The sequence below is a fragment of the Podarcis raffonei genome, chromosome 12, assembly GCF_027172205.1.
Source record: "Podarcis raffonei isolate rPodRaf1 chromosome 12, rPodRaf1.pri, whole genome shotgun sequence".
Taxonomy (NCBI): Eukaryota; Metazoa; Chordata; class Lepidosauria; order Squamata; family Lacertidae; genus Podarcis; species Podarcis raffonei.
The window spans coordinates 35,609,742-35,621,840 of record NC_070613.1 but is presented as its reverse complement, the minus strand read 5'-3'; the positions used below and the strand labels follow the sequence as shown (position 1 = coordinate 35,621,840).

The 12,099-nt window shown below is 42.5% G+C and overlaps 1 protein-coding gene across 10 annotated transcripts in view; it reads left to right on the top strand.

The window, feature by feature from the left end:
* Positions 1 to 12,099, top strand: part of OSBPL3 (oxysterol binding protein like 3) — a 94,391-nt gene that overhangs the window by 70,470 nt on the left and 11,822 nt on the right. For 7 of the 10 annotated variants that reach the window (XM_053410613.1, XM_053410610.1, XM_053410618.1 and 4 more), the window contains 3 exons: positions 2,994 to 3,101; positions 10,595 to 10,729; positions 11,240 to 11,333. In XM_053410613.1, coding sequence (XP_053266588.1) covers positions 2,994 to 3,101; positions 10,595 to 10,729; positions 11,240 to 11,333 — 337 coding nt within the window. The remainder of the gene's footprint in view (positions 1 to 2,993; positions 3,102 to 10,594; positions 10,730 to 11,239; positions 11,334 to 12,099) is intronic. The other 3 variants (XM_053410615.1, XM_053410620.1, XM_053410619.1) reach the window with 1 other exon arrangement.

Genomic DNA, 12,099 nt, shown 5'->3' with positions numbered 1-12,099 from the left:
AGCGTGTGCCCCATGTTGGGAACCATGGAAGTAGATGGTGGATCAAGGGGGTGTTCTTGTTGAGACAGATTGATAGGGATGGTGCTTGTGAGTGTGAGAGATGCCCACATTTGACTCCACCCCTGGGATCCAGCCCCTGACACATTTCCCCTGAGCTAAGATTAGTCTGTAGCTGAATATAGATCAGACCACATTAATGGGCCATTTAAGGTTGCCAGGTCCTAAACTGACCAACTTGAGAGCCAAGGGGATTTTAGGACTACATATTGGTTAACAGCATGGCTTGCAGCCACAACACTTCTTTTTTTTAATTTGTGGGGGATTTGCATCAGGACTAGTGCCCAGGGAGAAAAGGTTTAACCCTCCTCTCCCCAGCCAGGACCCTGCTGATATGATCCTGTTGTGGCAGTGAGTCTGAAGGTCTTCCTGGTGCCAGTGGGAGTTTTTTTCCATTTCCTCTTGCAGCATGTGGGTCACTTTTCATCAAGTAGGATTAAACTTTACCTCCCCATGCAATGAAAATCCAGGGATCGGGAGGCCCTTGGCTTATTTTTTAAAACAATAACAACTCGATATTACAGTTAGGCCCCAAGCCTTAAGGGAACTGGTACCTTTTTATCTAGATGCATTTGGGATCATGCTAGAAATGACCCCTTAAAGATCAGAGCAAAAGTCTTAATTAACCAATTTTTGCCTCACCTGATTTTATCAATAAAGGAGGGGCAGACGTATACAGACTTTGAAAATTCAGATGTTTTCAACTTTTCCATCAAGTTGAGATCATCCTAGTGTAGCCTTATTTGAGTTCACCGATTGGCTCTGCGTTGCTCGGGACAGGAGGAAGGAAGTCAAATGACACCGAGGTTGATTCCAAGAAAGAGTTTATTCTGCTCTCCGGATAGCAGAAGGCACTTGCGTGATCATGTCCACAGCAAGTCCAAAGAAATGGCAAGTTTCAAGCAGTATATATATATGCTCCAGGCACCCTCTCCCTCCTTCCCATATAAATCCAACCACGTCAGCCTATGTACGCAGGTTGACATCACATATGTTCTTGCTCTGGTATTCTTAACCATAAAAGGGAATTCCTTCCTGTACTTCTGACCATAAAAGGATCTTCCTCTTCGTACACCTATCTTGGAGGAAGAGGTCATCATCTCCGGGAACACGCTTCTGGCGTTGTTCCCGGACTTCGGTCTGTGCGTCTTTTGTGGTCAGCACATAAGATAAGGCACGGATGTGTCTTCTCTGTTTTGCTGGTGCAGTCAGGGTCATCCCTGCTGTCACAAACTGATAAAGGAGAGGGCTCTGAGCACAGCCGGGTTTTTGTTTATACATTGTCTCAGAGCTCAAGTTAATGGATTTTAGCTAAGGAAAAATAGGGATTTTGGTGCAGTTTCAAACTGCCTTCACAGTCAGTTTTGGGTTTGGGAAACCCATTCCTTCACTAGCTCTGAAGATCTCAGGACATTTGCCATTCTGGGGACAAAGTCCCACCCATAGAATTCATGGCATTTGCAAGTGCATTTCAGAATCCACACTTCTGGTTGCCCCGCTGCTTCTCCCTGGGGAAACCCCTGGTTTTTCGTTGAATCGGAGCAAATGGCAACCAGGTTTTCTGTGGGTTGCTGTTGGTTTCGATTTAGCACTAAAGAGCAGGCTTTCTGGGGGAAAGTCAAAACCGCTTGTACCTACTCATAGAACTACATTGGCTGCCACTCATAGAATCCTAGAGTAGAAAGGGACTCTGGGGATCATCTAGTCCAACCCCCTGCAGCTGCTCCGTACGGGGATCAAACCCACAACCTTGGCATGATCAGCATTAATCTCTAGCCAACTGAATTAACACTACTTATCCAGAAGCAGAAGTGTGGGCGAGCCCTTAGTTTAATTCAAAATATGTCTTCTTTTTTTTAAGCTAAGTAGAATAATTTAAAAATATAAATTCTCAAGTGATTCGTCATGCTTGCCCTAAAAAACATATTCTGTTTGAGGAAAGCAAGTGTTTACTGCCACTTGCTGAAGAGGCATGTTTGATCTTGCCCTGGTTATTCATAACTCACTTTTAATGTCAGTTCGTTATTACCATCTGAGAGTGCTTTTCCTGTCTTTCATGGGCTTTGTAATGGGTTTGGCTACATGCCCGGGCCACTAGAACTTTTCTATGGAAGCAGGGGTGGTTTAGATCTTAGTAGGCCTTACGCTTTTAACCCATTGTCTTCTCCGGTCTCCTTTAACTGGTCTAAATTTGAAGACTGACAGGAGAAAAGTCACCTTGTAAGTGACATTTTCACCCAGACGCTATAATGCCCATTACAGTTTTCTAATGCAAAGCACAGTAAGTGCTCACTGGTAGATGTTTGGTTATTTGGTGTGTGGTGATCTGCAACAGAGAACCCTGTGTAGAAAATAAATAACCAATGTAAATTCCAAAGTAGTTAGTCATATTCTGTTCTAAGGAAGCCAAGGAATGTGAGGAAATGGGTGTTGCAATGGTTTGAGACGAAGATATAACCCAGAAAATAGTATATATATATTTACCAAGTATCTAATGAAGGGCCTTATCTGAAGTCACTTGCTACGTCTCCTACCTTCGTACATTCCAAAGGTGAACTTCAATGTCTTCAGGTGAAACCGGCCACACAAGAACCACTTTAAATGTTACAGTGTGCAGTAGGAATACAATAGTTTCATTTAAGCCCAATGTTAACCACACTTTTTGTTTCTAGAAATTAGTATAAAATATGTAGCACAGTAAGTTTCTAAGCAGCTAAAGTACAACTCCCCATCACCTAAATCTACTCTTTACTTTAGAGGAAAGGAGAAACTATTTGAATTAACTGATGGTGTAAAAAGACCCATGTGGGGTGGTTGTTTTTCCCTTTCAAATATCGAGACTGTGTTTTGAACCATAAAGGCAACCATATAAGATCAGCTGAGACACCTTAATAGCCCAAATGTACTTTTTTTTTTTTTTGTCTTAAACATTTCAGGCCATAGCACAAAACACAGATCTTAAAGACCGGTTACGCAGAATACATGCCGAATCTGTGCTTCTTGATTCAGCAGCTAATGCAAAATCCAGCCCTGATTTGGCAAAGGTGGGTATAGATTTTTTCTGCCCTGGTTTGGCAAAGGTGGGTATAGATTCCCTGTCCTTCTGCAAAGCTGCCTGCTGCTTCTCTCCCCCACCTCAGCCCAACCAATGCCCTGCTTCTTTTTTCCACCCCATTCAGCTGCTCCTTTTCCTGTGCTTATGACTCATCTGTTGTGACATGAATTATTGTGCATACTTCCCATAGAACAGTTTTATTTCCAAGCATGTTTTCGGTGCTTTTTGCTGACAGCCAAGTTGCTGCCCTTCCGCTGCTAGAGTTTTGTTAGCAAAAGTTGTCCTGTCCTTTTCTTTGGTGTCGCTGAACAGTTTTGTGTCTCTAACTAGTTTTCTATAGTTCCTTCCATTACAGCTTTTGCGCACGCGCACACACACACACACCATGTGTCATGAGACACAACTTGCATTCTGTTTTGTAAATAGCTGAAGTAGAATATTTCAACACTGCTCATCAGCCTGAAAAGCACATCTCTCAAAAGCTACTGGGGGGAAAAGTGCTATAATATGCCAATTCGCTATCACCATGCCAGGTTCTTGATATTTGGAAGAATAAGGTGAAATCGCAAAGCATCACTGGAGCTGCAGAGTCTCCCTGCCAGTAGCCAAGTTTACCTCTTTGCTTGAACGTCTTTCTGGCACTAGCAACTGCGATTTCCATAAAGCTGAACAGAAATATATTTATAAATCGTAGCAGGTAGATGGCGGCTATGAAGGAAACAGGGCTGTGTTGCTAACAACATGCTCTCTAAATTTTGACTAGCACAATAACTTAGTCTGATCTTATGTAATACTTTTTGAGAAGCCAGATAGAAATTGGTAGGCTGATTTAACATTGACTGACATTTTGAGTAAACAGGTGGTGCCGGTGAGCACCTCGCGATTAAACTCTGGAACGTACTGTGTTATGATTTGGAAGGGAGGCAAGATCGAAAATTAATGACCTTGTTTGAACATAGTGCTGGGCCAGTAGTGCTTCCTATGTACTTTGTTCGCTGATAACACAGAGACTCACAATAACACCACAATCACAAGAGGCAGCAGAGAATGCATGCAAGGGCTGTGACAGCCGCTAACTTAGATAGATGGTTTTAAAAGAGGATTATACAATTTCATGGAGGACAAAACGATCAATGGTGCTAGCCCTAATGGCTGCTGTCAATAGTGGCTACGGTGTACCTCAGAGGCAGGATGTCTTTGAATGCTAGTTGCTGGAAATGACAAGGGTGGGATTACCATTGTGCTCAGGTTCAGCTTGTGGGCTTCCCATGAGCATCTTTTCCACACTCTGAATATCATGCTTTGTGTGTTCTTACACCCCCACTACGTTCTGTCCACAGTAGTAGGCATAACATAACCGTATTTGGGGGGGGGGGGCTAAAAATACACGCAAGGGCACAATTTTAGCTATGAGTTAATTCTTTAAATATATATTTTTTAGATTCGTGCCAAAATGCTTCTTTGATTTTGTGCGAATTTTAAAATCTTTTAACAAAACACATCTTGTTAAAACAGCACTATCCATAAAGAATTATAATGGAGGTGCGTGAAGAGAAGAGAGGTGGAAAATAGGGCTCAACCTGATGAAAAGTTTAAAAAAGATGGAAGGATTTGCACTAGTTTCTTCATTTGCAGAAACTCTGCTACTGTTCCATTTTTTATTTTATTTTTAAAGTGGCGTTTGTGAATGTTCAAAAGAAACAGGCAGGAGAACAACTGTTTGCTTACTTTTTAGGGGCTGTCTGTGTGATGTTGTCATCAAAGTGGCAATTCCAGAACCTGCTCTGATTGTTGATCAGGATGATGGGCATAGATTTCACCAGTTCTGAGCAAGTGATTTGATTTATTAGACTTGTATATCAATTTATACTTTTTTTTAAATAAAGACGTATCAAAATGATGTTCAATATTTTTAATACACCAAAGCATGATAAAACATATTAGCATAGGAAACTGCCACATACAGAGTCAGACCAATGGTCCATGTAGTTCATTGTTGTCTACACTGACTGGCAGAAGCTCTCCAGCAGGAGTCTTTCCCAGCCCTACCTGGGAAGGTAGATTGAGTGACTGTAATAACAATATCACTGGAGCTGCCCAGGATGCTCAAAACATTTTTACGCAGCCCTGAAATCATAGTAAAGTAGACTCTAAGCATTCCTCTCTGGGAAGCTCATTGAAAAGACAGAGAAGGCATATTCTCTAGTCACCCATTCTCCATACTTATTTTGGACACAGCAAAGGGTGTGTCTCAGATGACAAGCACATAGTCTAAGCGGGAAAAGAGACAATCCTTTAGGTGTTGGGGTTGCAGTGAGGCTGGAGGGGAAGAAGTGGGAGTTCACAGTTTAGAATTAAAAGATGTTACCAACAGTGGCTGGTGTTTTTTTTAATCCGTTATTTTCATAATGCATGCCTGCAAAAGACATTTGAAGAGACAATGCTCAATTACTTTTAGAGAAGCCGGTAAACTTTAGCCCACCCTTGGTCTGGATGTATTTCATTTTGCAGCTGAACCATATAACATTATATTTATATTAGAGTTTGTAATACGATGTTCCAAGCCCAGGTTTTGCAAAATGGGTTTTGAGGATGCATTGATTTTTCAGTTTCAAGAGATGCAATTGATCTGCTTTGGATGGAATGTTGTTGGTGAATTATCCTTCACAACCGTATATTTCTGATTGCTAAAGATTAGTTGTCTTCCTTGAGCTGCAGGAACGGCCAAGCTACGTTCTTAGGCGCAGTGTCAGGACTTTAGCCTCCCATCAGTTTTGAACTGAAAGCCTGAGGGATATTGGGCAGTGGCTTAAAGTGCACCGCCACTGAGCTCTGTTGAAAGCAGAGAGCTTCAGGAAATAGGCCTCATCTGCCAAGGAAGTTTCCCTTGCACTGGTAGGGCAGAGCTGGTCTGCCAATGCTCCATTAGCTCTGTAAAATCTTCTGGTTCAGGACTGTTAACCATCTAAGTGATAAAGTGACAAGCTCTTACTGTTTGCAGACTTCCATTCTTCCCTCTCTGTTTTTGTCTCCCCTCACCATTGTCTGTGCAGAAGCTGAGTCTGGTGCACAGAAAATGTTGAAGAATCCCAGTGCTGGATCATTAAATGCAACTTCTTTACATCGTTTGTTTCTCATCCTATACAGCGGAACCTCGGTTTTCCGTTCTGGAAGACCGTTCGACTTCTGAAACGTTCAAAAACCCAAGGAGCAATGGGCTAGCTGCAAAGTCAATGGGGGAAAATGAAAAATGCGCCTCGGAAGCCGTTCGACTTCTGAGGCGCGTTCGAAAACGGAAGCGATTACTTCCAGGTTTTTGGCGTTCAGGTTCCAAATCATTTGGCTTCCGAGATGCTCGAAAACTGAGGTTCCGCTGTACCAGTCTTGCCTAACCTAGAACCCTCCAGATGTTTTGGACTATAACCCCCACCATCCCTGGTCAATGGCCTTTCTGGCTAGGACTGATAATAGTACAAAACATCTGGAGAGCAGCAGATTGAGGAAGGCCATTGGTGAGAATTTAACTTGCCTACGCCCCAGACCCCTCTTGTTGTGGTTGTAAAGCAGGAGTAGGGAACTTATGGGTTGGACTCCAACTCCAACCCGCCCCAGCATCGCCTATGGTCAAAGATGAAGGGAGTTGTACTCTTGCAACATGAGATCCACAGGCTTCCTACCCTTGCAATAAAGCGTAGAGCAGCTGACAACAACTCTTTGTGGTGTGTGTCCCCCCCATGGAAAGCCTCTTTGCATTGAGTCTGGATATAGATGGCAGCAGTGAATGGGACATGAAACCTTTTTACACGATGGGGCTGAGGTTTAATATTGGGAGTTGTGTGTTTGTTTTTTTGTTAACAGCTGGGCTATACTAACATGGATAGATTCCACAGAACCTTTGGGTCACAAACAATGAAGAAATGGGAAAATGAGGAGTTGTAGTGATGTTTTCTATGGCATAATCGTGGCTGTAACTGCTATGTATTGCATTACACCAAATCTATTGGTTGATTGATTTTCCCATTAAATAGAACCATATTAAGCTTTAGACATTGTCAAACAAACAAGAAACATGTGTTTTTACCCATCCTATTTTGGTAACAGCACCTCTTCTCCTTTCATGAACGCTTTGATCCATCATGGTGTATTTATTGATAAAGGTAAACCTAGCAGTTCAAAAGCACACTAGTGCAAGTAGATAAATAGGTACCGCTGCAGCGGGAAGGTAAGCAGAGTTTCCGTGAGCTCTGGTTTCCGTCACAGTGTTCCATTGCGCCATAAGCGGTTTAGTCATGCTGGCCACATGACCTGGAAAGCTGTCTGTGGACAAACGCCAGCTCCCTCGGCCTGAAAGAGAGAGGAGCGCTGCAATCCGGTTGTCGCCTTTGACGGGACTTAACTGTCCAGGGGTCCTTTACCTATTTACTTTCTTACTTATTGATGCTGAGCTTCTCTTGCATAAGGCCAAATCTAAGAATCCTAGTAACTGACTTGAAAGCCCACAAAAAACTATCAGTGATGTAGCTAAGGCTCATGGAGACGAGTGTTCCACATACAGTTGACTTTAATGAGTTATTTTAATAATATGTGTAGTGCCAAGGCCTGACACATCAAATAGCTCTTGATAGTTAAGTGCCCAAATTATCAGAACTAAAACAGCAAAGCTGTTGAGTGGAAAACACTCTTTTTTAATAGAAAAAAACACATTACAGATAAGCTCGTGGATAAGCTAAGGACGTCAGTTTCAATTAGCCAAGTGTGCTGCTTACTTCCCAATCAAAATCTATAAAATGCACCATAGAATTGTAGAGTTGGAAGGGACCTCTGACAGATCCCTTGGGGGGGTTAAAGAGCCTTTCATTGGCATGGGTAAAGTCTGTGTAAAATGAAATTATGAAGTAGCCTTCCCCATACAAATGTTGTTGGATTACAGCTCCCATCATCCCCAACCATCAGCCATGCTTGCTGATGTTGCATTTCGACAAGTCAACACAAGTGTATTGAGGGGTATTGATACACCTGCCCAATTCTCTGTGGTGGACAACAGGAAAAGGTTTTTAAAAAAGGATTAAAATTGCAGCTGCCACCCTCCCTCCCTCTTTTTTCTTTTTGTTTTGTAAAACCAAGCAATTAGCCTGATTTGATGAAGTGTCGGGGGCACTACCACTTTCCTGTCCTGCTTTATTTTCACAAGGGTGGTGCAGAAAGTTGTTCAGAGCCTGTTGTTCATCAAGCATTTATTCTGATTTGCTTGTGGGAAGTTTGTAGGACATTTACATCAAGCAATTGTTTTATCATACTTACCAGTGCACGTTCCCACTAACTTAACACAAAAAGGCCCATTTCTCAAAGCAGGTTTGTTTCACGATCGGCTTTAACTCTTCGATCCAAACTTGTCGTACGTATGACTGTGTCTCATCCATTAAAAAAAAAACAGTAGTAATAGCTTGAAAGTGATCTTAGCCAGAGCTTAAGCCTGTTGATTTATTGTGGGGAAGAACAAGCGGCTAAGGAGCGTTCTAGCAACTGTCTTTCAGGCAGCGCAAAACAAGATGTGAGGGCGGAAAAGAATTAGACGAAGTACATAATGCTTGTCTTTATTTGACATTTTGCTGAATCCTTCTGTGCTTTTGCTCCTTGTGTCCTTTCTAAAGTGCATGCTGCCCTCAATTCTTTTTACTGCAGGGAGTATCCAAGATGCTGCTTTCCAGATGCTGGCCTTTGGCAATGCTATCTGGGACTGATGTGAGTTGGAGCCCCACATCATCTGGAGAGCAACAGATTAGCTACCCCTGTTTTGCAGCCTGTGCTTCAGTTTTTCAGTAACAATCTAAGGCTCTGGGTCACTGTTCTTTTTTCCATATGAGGTTTGGTAACATGGGGTTTCTCTTCCCTTCCCAACGTCTCCATGTTTCTCTCATAGATAGATAGATGATAGATTTATTTAATTTTCTGTTTTACAATTTAGAATACAGTGGTACCTCGGGTTAAGTACTTAATTTGTTCCGGAGGTCCATTCTTAACCTGAAACTGTTCTTAACCTGAAGCACCACTTTAGCTAATGGGGCCTCCTGCTGCTGCCGCGCCGCCAGAGCCCAATTTCTGTTCTCATCCTGAAGCAAAGTTCTTAACCTGAAGCACTATTTCTGGGTTAACGGAGTCTGTAACCTGAGGTACAACTGTACTCATTTAACATCCTTAAAATATCAATGGCTTCCCTTCTCTTTCCATGGTTCATTTTGCATATCATAAATCCCTGCATATTTTACATATTCCATTATTACATCCATCAAAACTTATTTACACTGTTGAATTTATCTTAATGCTGCCAACGTTTTCAGGTGTACACAATTTCCCCCATATATTCAATAAACATTTTCCAGTATTCCCTTATGTTCTTCTTGTTCTCTTATTCTATACATTTGTTAAGTTCGCATCTGCGCATATTCCATCAACTTAAGTTGGCGTTCTTCTTTAGTTGGGACCTCACTCGTTTTCCGTTTTGGGGCTGATGAGGCACAGGCCACAGTAGTAGCATATGTAAATAACCTTTTTTTGACACCTGGGAATTTCTGTCTGAATTATCCCCAATCCACGTTTCTCTATGGTTGCGGTGACAGTGGATACTCTGTTCACATCCACCATTCTTTTTATTATGCTTGATTTTACAATAGGGAAATGTGGCTTCTGCCAGATCACTAGTGGACCCCACAAGCAGCACTTTTAAACAAAGTAAATGGAGCCCTATGAAGTGTGGCAGAATGCTGGGGCTGCCTTGCTTCCTCTGCTCACCCTATAAGCTTGTTTGAGCAAATAGTACAGTGGTACCTTGGTTCTCAAATGCCTCGGTACTCAAACAACTTGGAACCCAAACACTGCAATCCTGGAAGTAAGTGTTCCAGTTTACGAACTTTTTCCGGAAGCCGAATGTGCTCTGTTTTGAGTGTTACGCTTCCGATTTGAGTGCCACACATCCATTTTGAGTGTTACACTGAGGCCTGTCTGTTTTTGCTATTTATTTTGATTTTTTGTTTTTGTGACTGTGTGGGACTCAGTTCAGCTACTGATTGATTGTGTGACTGCAGTACATTGTTTATTGCTTTCATTTTATGGATCAGTGGTCTCGTTAGATAGTAAAATTCATGTTAAATTGCTGATTTAGGGGTTGCTTTTAAAAGTCTGGAACGGATTAATCCATTTTGCATTATTTTCTATGGGAAAGTGTGCCTTGGTTTTGGAACGCTTTGGTTTTGGAACGGATTTCCAGAACGGATTAAGTTTGAGAACCCAAGGTACCACTTATGTGCTTTTGGTATCTTTGGGGCTGAAATTCAAGGGTAGAGCATCCACTTTGAATGCAGAAGGTCCGAGATGCGACCCTTGAGAGTCTCTGACAGTCAATGTCGACATAGGGCAACTCCCTCTGTGTTCTGCACTTAACAATGACACTTTCACTCAAGGCTCTTTTCCGTCTCTCATTTGCAGGAAAACTCGGACGACGAGAACAGGGGTCTAGTTCACCAGCTTTCCAACGAAAGTCGGCTGTCTATAACGGATTCGCTCACCGAGTTTTTTGATGCTCAGGAAGTCTTGCTGTCTGCCAGCTCTTCAGAAAACGAGGTCTGGGCACCGGCGTCAGAAGCAATGGTCTCATGTCGCTTGTTTCAAAGCTGTTTGACCTTTACCGTCTCGGCACACTAATTGCAAACCCAGGGCAGCAAGCGACATGTTATGTACCATTCAGAATAAACAATTATTTATCACTGCTAGGTTTAAAAAGCAGTTTGAAAAGGGGGGAGGAGGGGTTTGCAGGAAATGCTGCTTATAGATGTTACCATGGAGGTTGTTTTGTTTTTTAAAGAAAGCATATGTTCAAATATTATTCGCCCTGTGTCCATCTGACAAATGTTACAAAGATTTGTGGGTGTTAAACATAGGGATGTGTATTTATGCTTTTGTTTTGCTCTTGGCACAAACAAGTAGAGTCCCTAACAGCAGGGTTTTGTCGTTGCAATATCCATTTCAAACTTCATGGCCTCTTTTTATCCACTTTTTCAGTTTCCCAATACTGTGGTGGTGTTCTGCATGTTCCTTTTAATCAGAATGAAAGCATATTTCCTTCCGCCTCAGGTATCTGATGATGATTCATACGCCAGTGATGTGAGTGATAACATCTCTGAAGACAACCTAAGTAACGACATAGAGAATGAAAGGCAAACCCTCGGTAGGAGTTGCGAATTTCTTTGCGGTCTGTCCTGAGGGTTTCTGCTTTCTCTTTACCAGAAACTTGTAGTGCAGAAATGAAGATGCAGACACGTTCAGGATTGTGTTTCCTTTTAAAGGATTATTTTTGCAACAGTGAAATGGCACACAGTGATCTCTCCCCATATAGGAAAAACCACCTGGACATGGAGGGTAATAATAAGAATAAGAATAAGAATAATATACCACCCTATACCCGCAGGTCTCAGGGCGGTTCACAACATAAAATCACAATACAAATGCGCAAAATACATAATAGGAATAAAAACAAGAACCACAGAGCTCAGAGGTTCTTGACCTCCCTTTCCCATCCCCTCTATATAGGCTTTGGAGCCTGTACAGTCATACACAAATCCTTTATCCCTAGTAATGGCCTGATGCGCTGCAGCACACAACGTCAAAGAGGAAGGGGGGAGGAACATAGCTCCATTGACTCCCCTGGCATTGCTTCCAAATGCACAGCACCTAAGTGGGGATGGATTGTGCCCCAAGGCCTTAGTCCAATAAGCATGCAGCAGTTACCCACTTTTGTCACACAAGGCCCAGCTGTTCCCATTCCAGGCTGTGCTCTTGCTGAAGTGATATTTCTTTCCCCTTCCGCTTGATAGAGAGGTGCCAACTACAATAAAATATGGTGGGGCAAGTAAGCCCCCCCCCCAATGATGGATCACAAGGCTTGGCACACGCAGAACATTTTAATGGCAATACCCATCAACTTTGGGGAGGCC